Source organism: Carettochelys insculpta, chromosome 18, assembly GCF_033958435.1.
Source record: "Carettochelys insculpta isolate YL-2023 chromosome 18, ASM3395843v1, whole genome shotgun sequence".
In the NCBI taxonomy this organism is placed as follows: domain Eukaryota; kingdom Metazoa; phylum Chordata; order Testudines; family Carettochelyidae; genus Carettochelys; species Carettochelys insculpta.
In genome coordinates this window covers 25,583,479-25,604,651 of record NC_134154.1, presented here as the reverse complement: position 1 = coordinate 25,604,651, position 21,173 = coordinate 25,583,479, and the positions used below count along the sequence as shown (strand labels likewise).

General features: G+C 39.6%; 1 protein-coding gene across 3 annotated transcripts in view; it reads left to right on the top strand.

Moving 5' to 3' along the window:
• The window catches only part of IFT81 (intraflagellar transport 81), a 97,159-nt gene that overhangs the window by 2,072 nt on the left and 73,914 nt on the right, over positions 1–21,173 (top strand). For all 3 annotated transcript variants that reach the window (XM_075012758.1, XM_075012756.1, XM_075012757.1), the window contains 6 exons: positions 248–351; positions 2,592–2,772; positions 12,255–12,344; positions 13,795–13,860; positions 14,177–14,287; positions 15,615–15,699. In XM_075012758.1, the coding sequence (XP_074868859.1) occupies positions 248–351; positions 2,592–2,772; positions 12,255–12,344; positions 13,795–13,860; positions 14,177–14,287; positions 15,615–15,699 (637 nt within the window). The remainder of the gene's footprint in view (positions 1–247; positions 352–2,591; positions 2,773–12,254; positions 12,345–13,794; positions 13,861–14,176; positions 14,288–15,614; positions 15,700–21,173) is intronic.

The window sequence follows — 21,173 nt, the reverse complement described above, 5'->3', positions numbered from 1 at the left end:
TGTGGGCTCATTGCCAACCAGAATACAGGACTGAAATAAAGTTGTAAAGCACGCATATGGGGAAAGAGTCCAAAGAGAATCATAATTTGGCTCTTAGAGTAGTGTTCTGTATGTGATATCTCACTTATGTCAGTCACATGTTGTAGTATATCATGTAATGGGTGGATCAAGTACGTCCCTTTAGATCTGCTTGGCTAACTGTCTGACCTATCCATAGTAATATGGTATTTATTTTTTTGCTATTCAGCATGTTGTTGACATTAGAGAGGAGATGCCAGAGCAAACAGCTAAACGAATGTTGAGCCTTCTTGGTATCCTTAAATACAAACCTCCAGCAAGTATTACTGACTTGTGAGTATCAGCTTGTTTATAGACAATGGCAACATAGGTGTATTTTAATTGCAGACCAGTACTGAAATGATCTACTCTATGTAAAAATATTGTCTGTCTTCTGATTTTGTAATTGGTTACTTGAAGGTCTGTCTTATTAATTGGTTTGTCATTGCTAATGGTCTTTTCCTTGTTCAAAAAGAAAATTATATATTTGTACCACATTCTTTCACTTCCAGACTCTCTCATCAGTATAGATCTCTAATAATAAGTTACTGGCATATTTACCCAACATTGCTTGGGTCTTTAACTCAATTTTTTTAAAAGGAAAATGTACCTAGTTTATTGAAATGTTTGTATTTTTCAAAATACAGTGTTACTTTTATGAAGTTAATTTTTATTTTAGAACTCTTAAAAAATTGTTAATTTTTTTCCATTTAATTTTTCATTTATTTCTATCAAGTGTGTTTTTATTCTTCATCCTATAAACTCTTATCATTTACTATATTTTAACAAAAAAAAGCTATAGTCGTGATTTGCAATAGCAGTTTCCTTTACTATTCAAACTCTAAGCATTTATTTAGTTGTGCCAGAACAGAGCACTACTTCAAATTTCTCCATTTTTATTTATTTTCTGGAAGGTTATTGAGATGCAATCCTGTTCCAGTTTTATCCTGTTTTTCTGGCTCATCTTGTTTCGGTCCGGGGGGAAAGTAACTAAAATTTCTTACAGGTACTGTAGTATCACAGCCTCTTTAGGGGAGCCCCTCGGCAGGAGGTTTTGGATGGGATTGTGGTACAACAGTACCTGTAAGAAATTTAAGTGTGGGGTGGAGTGCGGGGGTGGGGGCGGGTCTTAAGGCAAGGGGTTGGAGAGTATTGAGATGTACAGGTGTTAGAGCAAGGGCTTGGAGATGTAGAGGATCAGGGCTGGGGCTGAGGGGTGCAGGAGTCAGGGTTGTGGAGGTGAAGAAGGGCTCAGGGCAGGAAGTGTAGAGATGCAGGAGTCAGGATTGCGGGGTGAGGAGGTGCTGAGTGCAGGAGCTGGGGGATATGGGGAGCAGGAGTTAGGGTTGAGGAGTGACTCAGTGTGTTTGGGCTGGGAGGGGGCCCTAACCCCCCACCTCAAGATTTGTGCCAGGGCTGCTTGCTCTTCCCCTTCCTGTTCCTTTCAGGGAGCAAGAGCAAAGTGCACAGCTCATGTGCCCCCTGGCCTCCCCAGCCAGAGTGGGAAATGCAGCAAACTGTGCACTTTCCCCTCACTGCCTGACAAAGCGGAACAGCCAGCAATGTTCACCTTCAGCCCCGCTCCTTTTCTCCCTAAAGGGCTCCTGACAGGTGGGAGGCTGAAGGCCCCTTTCACCTGTCTGTTTAGTTTTATCAGAGTCAATCCCATTCCAGGCACAGCCCATTTTCCTGGCACAGCCAACCCCTTACCTTGCTTTAAGTTATGATAACGGAATGCTGCATATCCAATTTGATGCTCCTGGCGCTTAACATTTAGGAGGAGTTCTTGAACAAACAGACAGACAAACTCGTTTCAATATATAGTAGGTTTTTTTTAGTGTTTAAATAGCAGTATCAGTCATGACTGATTGCTCCATTTAATATGCAGATGTTCCAAATATATTTCTTCTTTTAACCCCTAGGAGACATAGCTTTGTTTGTTGTAGCAAAGAATTCAAGGGTTTTGAGAGTTACTTCTCAATTCTGTCCTTATTGTAGCACCTTACAGACTAACAAAATGAAGAAGTGGGTTTGCCCCACAGAATCTCATCACCTAATACATTATTTTGTTAGTTTTTAAAGTGCTACATGACTTTTTTCATTTTGTTAAGATACAGACTAACACGGCCACCTCTCTGTTATTGTCCCATTTGGTGTGTTTTAGTATCTTGTGGTATTCAGTAGGTTAGCCAGTAGAGGGTGCTGTCTGACTAGGAGGGTCATCACCTCTTAGCCACCAGGCATATCAGTCTGTACTCCCCTCATTCGGTAGCAGCTTGGTAACCCAGGCCATTCCCATTTTAAATTTCTGGAGGGTACCACAGAAATACAAGATCCATTGCGGCAGTCTTTCTTCACTGAATTCTGTGTGAGTTTTGCCTGCATAAGGGCAGCAGAATTGGCCTGTGGTCAGCAAACTAACAACAACATTAGAGAAAAACATTAACAAATGGGGGAGGGAATCAAAAATTGCTAGAGTGTATGTTCCAAAGTAGCATTCTTTATTTGGATACTTATTTTTTATCGTTATTTAGGAGTACATTCCGCCAGGGGTTAGTTACAGGAAGCAAACCTGTAATTCATCCTGTCTTATACTGGCTCCTTCAGCGGACAAATGAACTCAAGAAAAGAGCTTATCTGGCACGTTTCTTAATTAAACTTGAAGTGCCAGCTGAGTTTCTGCAGGATGATACTGTGGCTGACACCAACAAACAGGTAATGTTTTTAGAGGACTTCGCTAGCCAGTTATAATTTTAAATTAATAAAACAGGTAAAAGGAGGGACAAAGAGATGGCTCAGGGGTTACTGTTTAGCAGATTGAGAAAAATGTGTTTTTCAAATGTGTTAGCTACACCTTTTAAATAAGTAGTGGTCAAAACCATGTTAAGAACTAATGCAGACAGACTTAACACTTTTAAAAAACCACCAACAGCTAACACTTTTTTAATATGTGAGCTACCATGTTTCTTCCTAGGCAAGGCTATGGTGCTTGTACTGTAAGTATCCCATTGTAAACTGTCCCCAAACATTCATAACTACATGCTATTGTCTTCTGATTGTTTTTTGGTTACTCAAATAAAATGCAGTGGTGGTCTGTCTAATTTCCAGCAGATATCTATGTTCTGTGGATAAACAAAAGAGTTCAGTTGCCAAGGCTGGCATTCCAGCATATTTTGTGAATGTTAAATGTGAATTTTAAGTAATCAGACTGAGTGGATCTGAAATTTAAAGCCAACAAGTTATATTTAAAATGTGTGTTCAGATTTATGTTATTTTAGGTACACATTTAGTTAATTTCTATGAAGTTTTTCTAGTGCTTTTCTTTAGGTACAGTCTTTCATTAAATCAGTGTGATGAAACATTTGTAACAACTATTTCTTGTTATGCATCATGAAAGCAGTACAGCTCTATGGAGGTTTGAACACCCCCTCCCTTTTTTTCTGCCATGGACATTCTCTGATTTTATAACTTCCAAAATAACTAAACGGAAGCAGAAGTTAGAGAAAGGAATGTAGACTGTACATTTGTTCAGTATGTGGCAGTCCTAATCTGTATAAATATCAAATTCTCTTGTTTCCGTGATGTAAGATGTTTCTTTTTGGGATTACAATAATATATTATTAAAGTAATACTGGCTCAAAATAGAAGCTGGAAAACATACCAGCTTTGATGCAATTTGACATTACCATATGAGAGTATTTAAATGCTGATGAAGTTAACTTCAATAAAAACTCAGTTAGCTGGTTACCAGATGTATATCATTATATTTTAGGGATAGATAACACAAATTCATAAGAACATAAGAACATAAGAATGGCCATACTGGGTCAGACCAAAGGTCCATCCAGCCCAGCATCCCATCTGCCGACGGTGGCCAATGCCAGGTGCCCCAGAGAAGGAGAACAGAAGACAATGATCAAGTGATTTATCTCCTGCCATCCATCTCCTGCCCTTGTTCTGAAGGCCAGGGCACCATACTTTATCCCTGGCTAATAGCCATTTATGGACCTAACCTGCAAAAATTTATCAAGCTCTTTTTTAAACCCTAATAGAGTCCTGGCCTTCACAGCCTCCTTGGGCAAGGAGTTCCACAGGTTGACTGTGCGCTGTGCGAAGAAAAATTTCCTTGTATTAGTTTTGAACCTACTACCCATCAATTTCATTTGGTGTCCCCTAGTTCTTGTATTATGGGAAAAGGTAAATAATTTTTCTATATTCACTTTCTCCACACCATTCATGATTTTATATACCTCTATCATATCGCCCCTCAATCGCCTCTTTTCCAAACTGAAAAGTCCCAGTCTCTCTAGCCTCTCCCCATATGGGACCCGTTCCAAGCCCCTAATCATCTTAGTCGCCCTTTTCTGAACCTTTCCTAATGCCAATATATCTTTTTTGAGGTGAGGAGACCACATCTGCACGCAGTACTCAAGATGTGGGCGTACCATAGTTTTATATAGGGGAAGTATGATATCTTTTGTCTTATTATCGATCCCTTTTTTAATAATTCCTAACATCCTATTTGCTTTACTAACTGCCGCTGCACACTGCGTGGATGTCTTCAGAGAACTATCCACTATAACTCCAAGATCCCTTTCCTGATCTGTCGTAGCTAAATTTGACCCCATCATGTAGTACGTGTAATTTGGGTTATTTTTTCCAACATGCATTACCTTACACTTACCCACATTAAATTTCATTTGCCATTTTGCTGCCCAATCACTCAGTTTGCTGAGATCTTTTTGTAGTTCTTCACAATCTGTTTTGGTTTTGACTGTCCTGAACAACTTGGTGTCATCTGCAAACTTTGCCACCTCACTGCTTACCTCATTTTCTAGATCATTGATGAACAAGTTGAACAGGATCGGTCCCAGGACTGACCGCTGGGGAACACCACTAGTTACCCTCCTCCATTGTGAAAATTTACCATTTATTCCAACCCTTTGTTTTCTGTCTTTTAACCAATTCCCGATCCATGAAAGGATCTTTCCTCCTATCCCATGACGACCTAATTTACATAAAAGCCTTTGGTGTGGGACCGTGTCAAAGGCTTTCTGGAAATCTAGGTATATTATGTCCACTGGGTGCCCCTTGTCCGCATGTTTATTAACCCCTTCAAAGAATTCTAATAGATTAGTTAGACACGACTTCCCTCTGCAGAAACCATGCTGACTTTTGCCCAACAATTTGTGCTCTTCTACGTGCCTTGCAATTTTATTCTTTACTAGTGTTTCTACTAATTTGCCTGGTACTGATGTTAAACTTATCGGTCTATAATTGCCAGGGTCTCCTCTAGAGCCTTTTTTAAATATTGACGTTATATTGGCCGTCTTCCAGTCATTTGGTACCAAAGTGGATTTAAAGGATAGGTTACAAACCACTGTTAATAACTCCGCAATTTCACATTTGAGTTCTTTCAGAACCCTTGGGTGAATACCGTCTGGTCCTGGAGACTTGTTACTATTCAGCTTATCAATTAACTCCAAAACCTCCTCTAATGTCACTTCAATCTGAGAGAGTTCCTCAGATTTGTCACCTAAAAAGGCTGGCTCAGATTTAGGAACCTCTGTAACATCCTCAGCCGTGAAGACTGAAGCAAAGAAATAATTTAATCGCTCCGCAATGGCACTGTCTTCCTTGATCGTTCCTGTTATATCTTTATCGTCCAAGGGCCCCACTGCTTTTTTAGCAGGCTTCCTGCTTCTAATGTATTTAAAAAACATTTTACTATCGTTTTTTGAATTTTTGGCTAGCTGTTCCTCAAAATCTTTTTTGGCTTTTCTTACTACATTATGACACTTAATTTGGGAGTGTTTATGTTCCTTTCTATTTTCCTCACTAGGATTTGACTTCCACTTTTTAAAAGCTGCCCTTTTCTCTCTCACTGCCTTTTTAACATGGCTGTTTAGCCATGGTGGTTCTTTGTTAGGTCTCTTACTGTGTTTTTTTATTTGGGGTATACATTTAAGTTGGGCCTCTAGTATGGTGTCTTTAAACAGTTTCCATGCAGCTTCCAGGGATTTTAGTTTAGTTACTCTACCTTTTAGTTTCTGTTTAACTAGCTTCCTCATTTTAGTGTAATTCCCCTTTTTGAAATTAAATGCCAGAGTGTTTGACCGCTGCGGTGTTCTTCCCAACACAGGAATATTAAAAGTTATTATATTGTGGTCACTATTTCCAAGCAGTCCAGTAACAGTTACCTCTTGGACCAGATCCTGCGTTCCAGTCAAGACTAGATCGAGAATTGACTCTCCCCTTGTGGGTTCCTGTACTAGCTGCTCCAAGAAGCAGTCATTTAAGGCATCAAGAAATTTAATCTCTGAATCCCGTCCTGAGGTGACATGCACCCAATCAATATGGGGATAATTGAAATCTCCTATTATTACTGTGTTTTTTGTTTTGATAGCCTCTCTAATCTCCCTTAACATTTCAGCATCACTATCACTGTCCTGGTTAGGTGGTCGGTAATATACTCCTAATGCCATATTCATATTAGAGGAATGAATTGTTATCCATAATGATTCTATGGAACATTTTGATTCCTTTAGGATTTTTGCTTCATTTGATTCTATATTATCCTTCACATATAGTACCACTCCGCCACCCGCACGACCTGTTCTGTCTTTCCGATATAATTTATATCCCGGTATGATAGTGTCCCACTGATTGTCCTCATTCCACCATGTTTCTGAGATGCCTATTATGTCAACTTCCTCCTTTGATATGAGGTACTCCAGTTCACCCATCTTATTAGACAGACTCCTAGCATTTGTGTAAAAGCACGTTAAAAAACTACCACTATTTATATGTCCGCCTTTCACAGACGCGTTGGATTTTTTTATATATGCGATTGTTTCACATCTGATCTTGCCCATATATTATTTCCCACGTTCCCTATCTGACTGACTTCTAGGGAATCCCTATCTATGGAGCCTCGTGTAAGAGAAGTCTCCGTCCGATCCAGGTGCTCCCCCGCACCAATCGGCTTTCCCCCACCTCTTAGTTTAAAAACTGCTCTATGACCTTTTTAATGTTTCATGCCAGCACTCTGGATCCACCTTGATTTAGGTGGAGCCCATCATTCACATATGATTTCTTGGAAGTAACATAGTTTATGCAGGTTTCTTTAGTATATGGTACTTTGCTTAGTTGTATTTTTCCAATTATTTCAGCAGGTGACTTCATGAAATTATTAGTTGCCAGGCCAGGCTGTGATTTGGAAATCAAATTGGCTGTAGTTTATACAGGAGACCCTCGCCATTCATTGGGGATATGTGCTTGAGATTACCGCAAATGGCGAAATCTACATATCCTGGTCATGGGGGTGTTCTTGACACAAAATAACTATATTTTGCACTTAAAATGATGTAATGATGCAATAGATTCATATTTATATGTAACTATGCAATAAACACATGTCATATCTAAAATAAACAAAAAGCCTTTCCTGAACTTATATTTAATGCTGGTGACAATGACGGGGAAGAAAATGATAATTTTGATTGATGATGATGGAGTGGTAAGAGGGGGAAAAAGGGCTGGAGAGAGTAAATCCAGTAAAGTGCTAGTTGGCATTTTATTCCCTGTACTTTCACAGTCTACACTTCAAAATAATGAATTTCTGACCAAGCTCAAACACAGAAATAGTAAAATCCTTAACTGAACTCTAATCTCCCTAAACAGTTCCTTGCAAGTGTTCCCTGGATATCTTACTGTTGTTTAATTGGCAGAGATGGTTGCCAAAGCACTTGAGAAAGGGGCAGTTGGTTACCAGGGGTGTGTGTGCAAAGGAACTGTGTGATGGAAAGCTGTTCAGATTTTTTCTTTAACTCTTTAAACATTTCCTGGTCTGGCATCATTACATCTTGAATTGCCCTTTTAATTTTAAGGTTTAATTCTATAGAGGGATCATACTCAAGCATTTTAGCTTCTTTCCTGCAAACAGTGAGGGGCTTCCTGTATCAAATAACCAAGAAAACATAGACCTAAATCTCTCTGGCTAATCTTTGCTGAACTTGCCCCCCTGCCATTGACAGCCAGGCCATCACTGAACATACAGGCTCTTTTGGGTTGCATGTGTGTGTCTTCAATTATGTGCTGTGTGCACTTCTTCTCCAGCTGCCACTGGAGTTTCATCCAATTAATCTGGCTAAGTATTCTCTTATTATGATCCAAAATATTATTCTGGGTCTTCACTCAAGTGTATCCCCAATTAATGAAATATTGAATCTATGTGGCTACTATTGGCTTTAAGCTCTCCAGCACATGTGCTATTGGAAAGTGGACCATCTGTGTCTAGCCTCTTGCCTGGATTGTGCCTCATTTGGAGAAAGGAATCTGTTAAGCAACAAAAGAAAGCCAAAGAAAATAGGGCTGTCCACACTTCCCTATGGCTGTGTCTGCACTACAAAAATAACTTTGAAGTTGCTTACTTTGAAGTACAATTTCAAAGTAAGCAACTTTGAAGCTGAGCATCTACACACGCCCTACTTCGAAGTTAAACTTTGATGTAGGGCAATACTCCATTCCTGGGACTGCAGTAAGGACTTTGAAGTTGGGCTCTCTACTTCAAGTTAACTTCGAAGTAAGGAAAAATGTGTATGGACTCTCTGCTGGCTACTTTGAAGTAGTACGTAAGTTCGAAGTTAACTTCAAAACTAGTTCCTAGTGTAGACGCACCCTATGAGTATGTAACTGTAAATGTCTCTGGATTTCAAACCAAGAAAGACTGTAGAAAATGGGCATGGAAAAGCCCTCCCAGATAATTTGATCATTTGTAGTTGCCAGAGCTAGATTGGTGTTCATAGTTTGCTTCCAAGGCTTTGGCCAGTCTTGTTTTAAATGTCCCAAGCTATGGGCTTCCATTGCTTCCAGTGAGAAACTATTCCCCAAGCTATCTGATTTATCTGTATAAAAGCTTTCATTATCATCATTCACCATCATTCATTTTGCTTATTTTTATGATTGGATTTATCATTTTTACTAGCATAGTGCCAAAAGGGGCACAGTTTCACCCCCCTACTCCAAGGTTTGTCTCTACAGAATGTTACTGCATAGTTAGGGAGAGTGTGAATCTATAGCACAATGGTTGAATTCACAACAACATCCTAGATGGACAGTGCTACTGTGTACTAAAAGTTCTGACTTTTTAGAGTGCAGTAGTGGTGTCCATGCAGAGTCATACCTGGCTCATTATGAATTAATGTCCCCCATAGACTAGCCCATAGTCATGTTTTTCTCCCACCTCTTTGCAGATAATTACTTGCCAACTTCATGCATGCATCTTACCATGTTTCCCTCTCTGTTTGTCAGTTAGCCACACTATCCCTGTGTCTACACATGCCCCTTTCAAAAGGGGCATGTTAATGAGCAGGTTCGAAAGATGCTAATGAGGCGCTGCAATGAATATGCAGTGCCTCATTAACATGATGGCAGCCGCGTCGATTCAAAAGTGTGGCTTTTCAAATCGCGCGCCACCCATGGAGATGGGACCTTCCGAAAGGGTCTCCCAGTTTTCGAAAGCCCTTCTTCCAATCACCAGATAGGAAGAAGGGCTTTCGAAAACTGGAGCGGGGTTCCTTTCAGAAGGTCCCGTCTCCACGGGTGGTGCGTGATTCTAAAAGCCACACTTTCGAATCTCCGTGGCTGCCATTATGCTAATGAGGTGCTGCATATTCATTGGAGCACCTCATTAGCCTCTTTCAAACCCACTCATTAACATGCCCCTTTCAAAAGGAAGGGGCATGCGTAGACCCAGACTATATGTATTTCTTCTTTACTATTTTCTTGTAAATCAATCCCTCCCGTGTTGTTTTTCTCTAAATTCATACCACTTTGTCAGGATGTGTCTGATACTGAAGGGCTGAGAACAGAATGTGGTATTTCAGCTACTATCTCATCAGAGTTAAACAGAAAGGAATAATCTCTTCACTGCTTTGTGATATATTTTTGGTGCATTGGACTTTTTGGTTCCTGTATTGTATTGAAGATTCATATTTAATTTGCTCTTGAAAGGAAGTAAGGGTATGTCTACCCAGAAGCCTTATTTTGAATAAGCTATTTCGGAAGAGCTATTCCAGAATACAGTAGGCTCTCAATTTTTGTGAACCTTAGGTTCACAAATTCAATTATTTGCAAGTGGCCAGAGCGGCCGCTTCCCGGGTCCCCAGGCAGGAGTGCTGGCAGCCACCACTTCCCTGGGGCCCCAGGCAGGAGTGCCGGAAGCTGGGGACTGCCATATTTGTGAAATGCAACATTTGCGAGGGTTTGCAACATGGAACCCTCAGGAATGTTGAGACCCTACTGTAAGTTATTTTGAAATAATGCTTCTACATGCAAAAATGCATTTCAAAATAGCACCTAGTTATTTCAAAATACAGCATCTGTATACATAGAGCCTAGTTTGTAATAGACCCATTAGACCCACCATAGCTTATGTCAGAATGGGCTTTCTTCCCTTTCTTAACAGCACCTGTTTTGAAATAGCTATTTCAACATAGGCACTGTTCCTCATAGAATGAGGTTTACCAATTTTAAAGTAAGCTAACCATTATTTCAGAATTATCAGGTGCATGGTGTTATACACTAGGCTCATTATTTCAAAATAATGGCTGTTATTTTGAAATAACTTTGCTGTGTAGACCTACCCTAAGAGAGCACTTGCAGGTTAGTTTTTGGATGTTTGTAATCTTATTTAATGTCTGTATTTCTGGGGGCATAATCTTTCCTTGAATGTTAGTGGGCATTTTTCCAAATTTAATCTCATTTCATTTTCCATCTATATTCCTAAACTTTCTAGGTCCTGTAAAATTATTTCTCTACCTGCACTTGTTCCCATTGGCTACGTCTACACGTGCAGCCAACATCGAAATAGCTTATTTCGATGTTGCGACGTCGAAATAGTCTATTTCGATGAATAACGTCTACACGTCCTCCAGGGCCGGCAACGTCGATGTTCAACTTCGACGTTGCTCAGCCCAACATCGAAATAGGCGCAGCGAGGGAACGTCTACACGTCAAAGTAGCACACATCGAAATAGGGATGCCAGGCACAGCTGCAGACAGGGTCACAGGGCGGACTCAACAGCCAGCCGCTCCCTTAAAGGGCCCCTCCCAGACACAGTTGCACTAAACAACACAAGATACACAGAGCTGACAACTGGTTGCAGACCCTGTGCCTGCAGCATAGATCCCCAGCTGCCGCAGAAGCAGCCAGAAGCCCTGGGCTAAGGGCTGCTGCCCACGGTGACCATAGAGCCCCGCAGGGGCTGGAGAGAGAGCATCTCTCAACCCCCCAGCTGATGGCCGCCATGGAGGACCCAGCAATTTCGACGTTGCGGGACGCGGATCGTCTACACGGTCCCTACTTCGACGTTGAACGTCGAAGTAGGGCGCTATTCCTATCTCCTCATGAGGTTAGTGACTTCGACGTCTCGCTGCCTAACGTCGAAGTTGGTGCCGCTACTTCGAAGTAGCGTGCACGTGTAGACGCAGCTATTGTCTTGCAGTTTAGGCTGTCTGGTGGGAACACAATGGCTTAGTGATAGCATGTGGTATACTACCTTATAGTAATTATATTGCCCCAGTCACCGTAGCATCTGAACACATTGGGTTCAATTCTGCAAGGTCTATGCACTCTGGTCACTACTACAGTATATGGGACTATTCGCGTGCTGTAAGTTAAGTATGCACTTTTGTTGGAGTGATGCCAGAGTGGTCAGTACCTTGCAAGAGCAAGAAGCTTGTGAGGCTTGTATCTGCATTCTTAGATCAAGTTTTTTCTCCCTGAGCTGGTAGAGTTACATTAGAAGTGTACTCAGACCTAGAGAAAGCCATACACCAGCCAACCAATGACTTTTACTGAGAACATACATGGATTAGCTCCCCCTGGAGCCAAGCAAGTTTTCTTTAATTAGAACCATGCTGGCTGCAATATGTGTCACTGAGAAAAGAATTAAAACAGGGCAGAAATTCTGGGCTTCATGAAGGCACCCTCAAATAGAAGGTTGTTTACTGCAGTGATGTAATGTGAACGTCCGCTTTATACGCTGACATGTTTTTCTGATGAAAACTCAGCTAAATGCCGTGGTGGTCACATTTCCGTTTTGTGCACATATGGTATTACTAAAAAACCAATGTAGTGATGTGAAATATATTAGATACAGTGCAGCCTTGAAGATTTTCTTTGTGTCTTGTAGTATGAAGATCTGATGGAAGCCTTTAAAAACCTGCATAAGGAATGTGAGCAGCTCAAGACTTCTGGTTTCTCCACTGCAGAAATAAGACGGGTAAAAAACAAACCAAACCAAACCATAGATTTCCAACAGTTTTGTCCATATTGTATCTTAAATGACTTTCAGTTTCCTCAGTTCCATGGGCCCACTGCAGTACCTAGTGAGTACAGGTCAGCGCTAATAGATACTGTAGATTTGCACTACTTAGCTGGACTGATTCTCTGCTGACAAAGGAAGAAGGAGCCCTGAGGTCACGCTCAGAACTGGGTCTTCTGCAGCACATTGTGAAGCAGTCCTGCCAAGACATAGGGCTGGCTTCAGAAATAGATTTCAAATATTAACACTATATTGTCCTCTGAAAACACATTCTATGTAAAACCTCTTTCATCAGTAAGGCAGGGTAACATTTTAAGAAGCACCTAAGTGACTTAAGATTCAATTGAAAACAACAGAAATAATGAAATGTAAACTCCATAGTAAAATTTATTTCAGCTATAAACTAAGGTGGTGATATTATTAAACAAGAATGTTTTCATAAATCCCTTGTGGAGCAAAGCATGTAAATATATTTCTAGATTTTCAACGAGACTGTTTGTGTGCTTAAAGTTAAGCATGTGTTTAAGTGCTGTGCTGGATTGTGGCCTAATTATGTAGTTCCTGTTTCTCCTTTGACAGCATATTGGGCAGGTCTACACTAGAGCTTAAAGTCGATTATAGAGATGCAATTCCAGCTACAGCAACTGTGTAGCTGAAATTGACTTATCTACAGTCAGCTTACCTGGCTGTCCTCACAGAGAGAGGATGACAGGAGAAATTCTCCTGCTAGCTTCCTTTAATCTTCACATTATTGAGGAGTACAGGGGTCAACTGTCAACCCCTGGTAGTTTGATTTTTGCATGTCCCTACTAGGTACATAATCGTGAACATCAGAAGACGTACCCTGTAAAACAGTAGACACATCACTGTAAAAAAAGAGTGAATTAGAATAGTAATCAAACTTGTTACTTATAACCAGAGTATCCCCTTAAATGTAATTTCACTGGAAAAATTGTGGAATGCAGTTCTCCTATGTAACTTGATGCAAAACTAGAATTCAAACTTCTATCTGCTTATAAGTGGACATGAAGGCAGCTTTTAAGGGCATACATGTTACAGGATCAAATTTGTAGTTGTCTTTTACTTTTTGTTTTTTTTTTTCTACTCATCAGAAGAAATCCATGTGCTCATATTTTAAATGTGCATAATAATACATAGGAAATGCTGTGCTGTTAGTCTATACTTCATAAAGATTATGAGGGTTGGGGTGATAGTATGAAAGAGAGCAGGACTTACAGTCTCGGATGGTTAGACCCTGAATCAATGAAGTTGCAAGTATATTAGTAATGTAAAAAGACAGATACTGATTTTGCTTATTGCACATTTATGTGACTGTAGTGGAAACTGGCCCAACCTATAATATTGTAAGTAAATTAATATTTTGTTGTTTATTTTTGCTGATTTGCAGGATATCACTGCAATGGAAGAGGAGAAGGATCAGCTCATCAAGAGAGTGGAGCGTCTTAAGAAGAGGGTAATGAGAGAAGTAACGTAACATTTCAGCGTCATAGTCTTTGGCTTGCAACTCTGATTTAGGAATGCAAACAAGGATTAAGATGAACATGCTGTATGTCTGAGGAAGGAATTGAATAAGTAATTGATGGAAAGGAGATCTCCCTAGGCTGTAGTCCAAAGCTTTTAAGGACCTTGAATCCAGGGCCTTACTGCCATCTCTAAGTAGCATTATATATGGAAAGGAAGTGCTAAGTGCCTTTGTGAGACACATGATCATGCTAATTTATTTCTCAGCTATCTGACAGTAATGTGCACTATTTATCCATGTGCTGTAGGTGGAGACGGTGCAAAATCATCAGCGAATGCTTGAAATAGCAAGACAGCTTCGAGTAGAGAAAGAGAGAGAGGAATCTTTAGCCCAGCAGAAACAAGAGCAAAAGAATCAGGTATCCATGTAAAAGCAAATCTGTTAAACATAAGGAAATAGATTTTTGGCTTTATTTGTGGATGAGCCATAGGTAGTTTTTTCAAAAGACTCACACTAAAGATATTAGGTGACCATTTCTATGTGGCCTGCCCCCAGGAATTAAAACCTAGTTTTAGTAGGAATATGTTAGCAAATTTCTATAGTAGAGGTTTAATCCAGTAGGGTGCTGAGCACCTCAAATGTCTCTAACAGTATTCACTGCCACTGATATAACTGCCATCAAAGCTGCTTAAGAAGTCTGTGCTCTGTTGTGTATTAATGTATTTTTGAGAGGGAATTAAATTTATTGTAGCAAGTAAATATTGGTTTGATGTGGTTTGTACTACTTATATGTGTTTCCATTATGGTTTAAGATGAGGAGTGGCATAAACAAACACAATGGCATTACACTACCCTGTTCTGTGGTATGTGGGTTCTGGAGCAACCTTGTGAGTTTGTCTTTCCAGCTTGAAGATCACATATACCCTAGGTGTAACATGCATGATTGAAGGTGGTTGGAATCAGAATGCAATGCTGGACTTTTCTAATAGGTTACGCTGACAAAACAAGATATTTTTTTTTACCAAAGTCCAGTCCTGTATGATTGCATTGTTTGTTATATCAGCTAGCCAACTTCAGACAACTAATAATGTGAACTGGCAAAATACACTGAAAGAAAAAGTTAAAAATTTTAATATTGCAGGCTACATTTGTGTTTGGCTCTTGTGCTGAAGTTATTGGACACTCTTTTGCCTGTTGAGTCTTCGCTTGACATTTCAATTAGACCTCAAGTGAAAGGAACTTGTTGTTCAAGATATTTGTCCAAATCACAAAAATGCTATTCAAGCAGGTACAGTTTAGGAACAAACTTGGCAGTGTCTTCTCAAACTTGGCTCAGAATTATAGCAGGTTGCTGTGACAACTCATCTGCATAGCCAAAGCACTGTAAAGATGTTCACCCAGTCCCTTTCAATAGCTCTCCCTGATCCTAGTTACTGGTTTTTGTCCTTACCTCGTGAATACTCAGGTTTGTTGATTTTTTTTTAAAGAGTTGTTAAATTAGTTTGTATCATAGAGAAAAAAATCAGTCAGATGTTGCTCAAGAAGTATGTATTCTGTAATTCTAAAATGCAGCAAATAAAACTAGACTAATTGTGGGTGCTTTCTACCTTTGTCTTGTGGAAGATGTGTTCTCCAGGTGCAAACTGTTACCATTTTTTGTATTTTGGGCATCTGAATGATACTACATTTTGTTGTTGCCTTTCAAAAGAATACATGTATTAATAAAGTCTCTTGTCTTTTATAAGCTGTTCCATGCAGAGCAGAGGTTGCAAAGAGTGCAGCTCCAGCTGAAAGATATGCAAAATGCAGTGGTGGATTCAAAGCCTGAAAGTAAGTAACATTGTTCCTAGGCTTCTGCTTTCATGTAAAGCCCTGTTAAATCTTTGGAGACTTCCGTATACTCAGAGGTTCACCCACATAACTGAATTGGAGCTGTGATTATATGTGTTTAGATTTATGTATTGCCAAATTAAGTATTGTCCTTCCCCTTCACAGACTTTAAATGTTCTAATAGCAACACGTAAGATTCATCTGATTCAAATTCTCCTACACCAAATCATGTGTCAAAAAGGAGGGCAGCAGAGGCCATTGTTATCTTAAAACATACAGGCTGCATCAAGTTCTTCTGAAATATTTTTTTTAAAGAAGGGGGCTCTTTCAAAAGATCCCACAGAGCATCTACACACAAAAAGTGTTCTTTCGAAAGTAAATCGAAAGAATATAGCCATCCTTTCGAAATCACTCTTCCTTTCCCATTTCAGGAACAGCACCCCTTTCAAAAGCTTCTTTCAAAAGAAAACATGTGGATGATCTGCAGGCCCCTTTTTTCAAAAGAGAAGTCCTCATAAGGCCTGATTTTTTGATCCTGGGCCTGTTCTTTCAAAACAGCGGGGGCCTTATGGACGCTCTCTTTCAAAAGAGCAGATCACTCCTTTGATCTGCTTTTTTGTGTGTGAAAGCACTCTTTCGAAAGAAGCTCTTTCAGAAGAGATCTTCCAGAAGGGCTTCTCTCAAAAGATTTCTCTAGTGTAGACATAGCCACAGTCTCTTTTGCCAAGCATTCATAGTAATTGTTCATAGTTAGATACCAAGGTGATAGAAATCTCAGATTGGTCGGAGTATGCACAAAACGGCATGTCGAAAGGAAAGCCAATTCACATACTCTTAAAAGAAATGTATACAGGTTCAGTTGTTGTATTGCATAGCAAACAGAAGGAGGAGATCAATGGTCTCTTTTCTTAGTTCTAAGTCTTTTAAAAAATTCCTTCCAGAAGTATATAGTGGAGAAGGTTTTGGCCCACACTTATCTGGGGGCTGATGAAGCAGTGATTTGCAAACTTCTTTTTTTAAAATCTGTTTGAAGTCTGCAAGAAAGCTGCAGAAATGGTGAAAGAATCAGGTTTTAAAATGGTAATATACAAGATTCTGAAGAGATTGAATAATGTAATTCTGTCTGGCTGAAAAAAGATAGAAGAACAGGGATAAATTTCAAATGGAACCAAAAAGGGATCTGAATTACATGCTTTATTCAGAAGGAATATGTAGGGCATTTTTAATCAGTCCATTTTCCCAGTAGCTGTACTTAGCTGCCTGAAATGTTGCCATACCATAGTGATGTCAACATTTCTGCACTAGTTCCAAGTTTTTTACTATTTTATTTTTAGTCCAATGGAAACTTCATGGGTTAGATTTATGTTAGCTTACAGAAGCAAGGGCAGCATAGTAAAAAGTCAATAAACTTGTTGTTTCATCATTGAGATAAAAATACAGATTAGGTTATATACTGAGATCGCATCTTCTGCTTTGTTTGCAAAAGAGAACCAAATGTTTAAAGATTCTGGGCTAAATCCTGGAGTCCGTACTTAAGTAAAGACCCTATTGAAGATTTCGCTGAGTAAAGGCTCCAGAATTTGGTTTTCTGCTTGGGGAGAAGCAAAGGCTCTGCTCTTCAGAGCAATTATAATGTAGCAGATAGGTCAGCTAATTTCATTTTTTCAACATAAGTATATTAAGTGGGGTTTAGGTTATTTAAAAAACTTTGTGGATCTGTACTTGGAACTAATATAGCCCTGGAAAATGTTTGGCTGCAGCTCTGTGTGCCAGGATGACAATTCCTACTAATTCACATCCATGTCAGGTTTGAGGTTGTCTGAAAAGCAGTGTAGTCTCGCTGCTGGTTTGGTATCTTCTCCCCTAAAATCAGGCTCCTCACTTTTCAATCTCTATTAGATTCTTTCATGTCTGACTCAAGAATAGGGTTGCCAGACATCCCACAATCAGCAGGACAGTTCCAGATTTCCCTGACAAGTCCTACATCCTGCATTTACACAAAAATGTCATGCTGGACATTTTTGCTAAAATGGGGGATGCAGGACTTGTCAGGAAAATTCCCCCCCCCGCCCCAGCTGGGTTCCCACAGCTGAGGCTGCCAGCAGGGTTTGGTGCCCCAGCCTGCTCCCAGCTGCAAGGCTTCAGACAGGTTTCCCATGGGTGATGCTGGCAGTGGGGCTCCACACCCCAGCCAGCTCCCTACCACAGGGCCACCGGGGATCCCAGCCCCTCCTCTGGAAGCCTATGGCTAGGGCTGTTGGCTGGGGCACGTTCCGCATAATCCCCCGCCCCTACTCAAGAAGGAAAGTCTGTTTAGTGAATGTGTTGCTCTTCAGTGAGTGCTTAAGTGGGAGTATTCTGTATGTCTTTGTATTACTGTGTGAGCTGATTTTGAGTTCTTTTTTTCTATGCATACATCAGTGCTTTCAACTGGGGGTGTAACTCCAGCCTGGAGGAGACATACTTGCATTAGCTCTCATCAAGATAGTGTGCTGAAAATAGTGTGTGTCACCAGAGCAGCATAAGCAGCTTGATGGTCTAGCTGCCCCACATACATATGTAGGGTCTCAGGTGGACAGCCAGCCTGTCCCACCACATGCATTTCCTTGGTTATCCTCTTATTTTTAGTGCATTAGCTCAGTCAGAGCTAGCGCAGGTATGTCCCCTCTAACGGGGAATTACACTCCCTCGCTTGAAGGGTAGACATACCTCCTAACATGAAGTTAATTTTAAGAAAAGCTTATAGTCCTGGACCTTGGTCACTATTTATTTTGTGCCAGTATGCTATTAGTATCAATGTGCATTATTAGCCTTGCCAGGAAAATATTACAGCTAATTGTTTGTAGAGGTTTTATTCTTCTAGAAGTGTAGCTGGAGTGAGTAATTTAAAAGATGTATTGTACCATGAAAAGTGGTTGACCATTGTAGTAGTCTCGATAGGTTTTCTCTTAAGTGTTTTGAAGTGACTGTTCTCCTTGGTTTCATTATAGTGTCCCATCCCAGTTTCATTGTTCAGCATTTCTTAATGTTTTTCTTAACTGTGAAGGCAGTTGCGGTTGCTGCTCTTTGTACTAAAGTAAGCGGCATGAATTTGCAGTTTCTAATTATTTGCCCAGGATATGACACAGTATTTTTGTTGACAGTGGCCAGTAGCAGAGTGGTTTAAAAAAAATCTAATTCATGCTTTCTCAGCATGATTGTCCTCGATTTGCTTTGAATATCTCTGTTGGCATAAACAGAAATTGTTAATGCCAAGAAGGAACTGAATTACTTAAATTCTTGGTCCTTGTCCACTGTAGAGAACACTAATGTTCATTCCATTGGCACGGATACTGGGATGTGGATGGCAGGCTGCAAAGTATTGATTAAAATGATGTGAAAAGACAACTGTTGTTGATAAACAGTAGCATTGGTAATTGATACACTTGCTCACATTAATAAATACCAATAGTACCAGAAGGGTAGTCACTTTAAAATGCTAGTAAGAGAGTATTCGCCATCTAACAAAGTGGGTCTTTGCTCATGCAAGCTTACGCTCTACCTAAATCTGTTAGTCTATAAGGTGCCACAGGACTTCTCGTAGTTTTTAGTAAAAGAGGAATTGCATCATATAAACTGTATCCAGTATTTAACCTTATTCTGTACATCTGATAAAAAGCATAAAATGCCTTTATTAAAATACATTACATTTAATTTTTAAAAGGTAATTTAAACAGTTCTTTGTAACCTATATTTTAAATGCATTGTATTTGGTTCACTGATGTTACTTCCTCTACATTCTTAGGGATGAATTCTTCCTACAGATTCTCCTGTTTAACTCCCGGTGAAGTCAAAGTTGTGTGTCATAGGGTTGATTCTTGACCACAATTAAAAAGAAGAGTTAATTTAGAGAAGAAATCAGATCACTTTTGCACATTGGAGTTTGTTTCTCAGAGATTTCATGAAAGAGCTAATTGATGTGATGTTAACAAATTATACTTCAATGAGTTTCTCATACACATGCATTGAATCAGGCTGGTGTCCTTAAATCCCTAACATTGCATGGGGGTTATTTGTTTTTTTCACATTACTTTTAAATGAAAAGTGAAATTAAAGAGGAGAAAAATAAAAATAGATTCAAATTCTTATCCAGGTCTCTGCTTCAACCCTGAGTCAATTTCTGTGGCAGCTGGGACTGGGGGATAAAGACGGGCCTCCTCTCCCGGGTTTCAGTCTAATAGGAGAACAGCATCACCAGTTTTACAGGACCTGATTCATAGCCCATTGAAATTAGTGGAAAGTCTCTTGTCCATGTCAGTGGGTGTTAGATCAAACCCACAGAACATGGCTTTTAATGGGCAGGGAGCATCCAGCTCTCTTCATGTACTAGAGCTGTACCAGTTTTGCTGTATTTCATGTAATATGTGGCTGTGGAATCAGAGGGAGAATTTTCTCTTGACACCTTAAACCCACATAGAATTTGATTTTTCTCCCATGTAAGTCAATGACAAAATAACCACTGCCTTCATCAGAAGTATAGACTATCAGTCAAAGAAGTTATTAGTTAAAAGCTGAAACTGTGTCCTTAATGTGCCCCATTGTGTTTAGACTGTTCACAGATTCTCTGACAATGACATGATCTAGCATGTGCAGTATGTGCTGCAATAGAGAAGTATAAGAAGACTGTAATAGTTTAATCCTCAGTTTTTCATTGCCTTGTTTTGGGGTTTTAATTAAGACGATTTTTGTCAGATTTTCAGGCCTGGCCTCAACTTTTTTGATCCACTTTTGCAGCTACAGATTTATTTTTTTGCATGTGTAAAAGTGATGCAGCCATTAGAGAAAACACTGAGACTTACTTTAATTTACAGGCTATTTTTCAATATGTCCTTTTTGTATTTTTATTATTTATTTATTATAAAGGAATTAGTAGATGTGCATATACTGTCATAAATGATTCTTACATACTTTTTGAAAAGCTCCTGTTTCCAGCAGGCCTTTCAGGGAGCAGAAAGCCTTTGAGCCAGAGAAGAGCCTTTTCTTTGGCCCATGAAATTCCATTCAGGTTTGCTAAAGTCCCAGTCCTATAATAGGAAAGGAATAATCTGGGTGAAAAGGAAAGTGAAAGAAGCTATAAAAGTAACTATGTATGTCAAATGGACATAGGAACAGTTGTTAACCATAAGTATTAATTTATAAGATAGGAATAATAGAAAATTGATATAGGAAATAAAGAGAAGAAAAAAATCAATGGCCAACAGAATTAAGGCCATTAAGGAGTTTTTAAAGTAGAAGTAAAAGGAATTTAACTAAAGGTGGAAATAGTAAAGTTGTCAATAATGACACAGAAAAGGCACATATGCTCAATAAATATTTCTGTTCTGCATTTTGGAAGAAGATGGTGTCTCCATGTTACATGACGGTAAGAGGCCACTAACTGTATGTTCCTCTTTTTTTTTAATAATCAGATAAGTTAATGTTGCAAGTGTCTATGA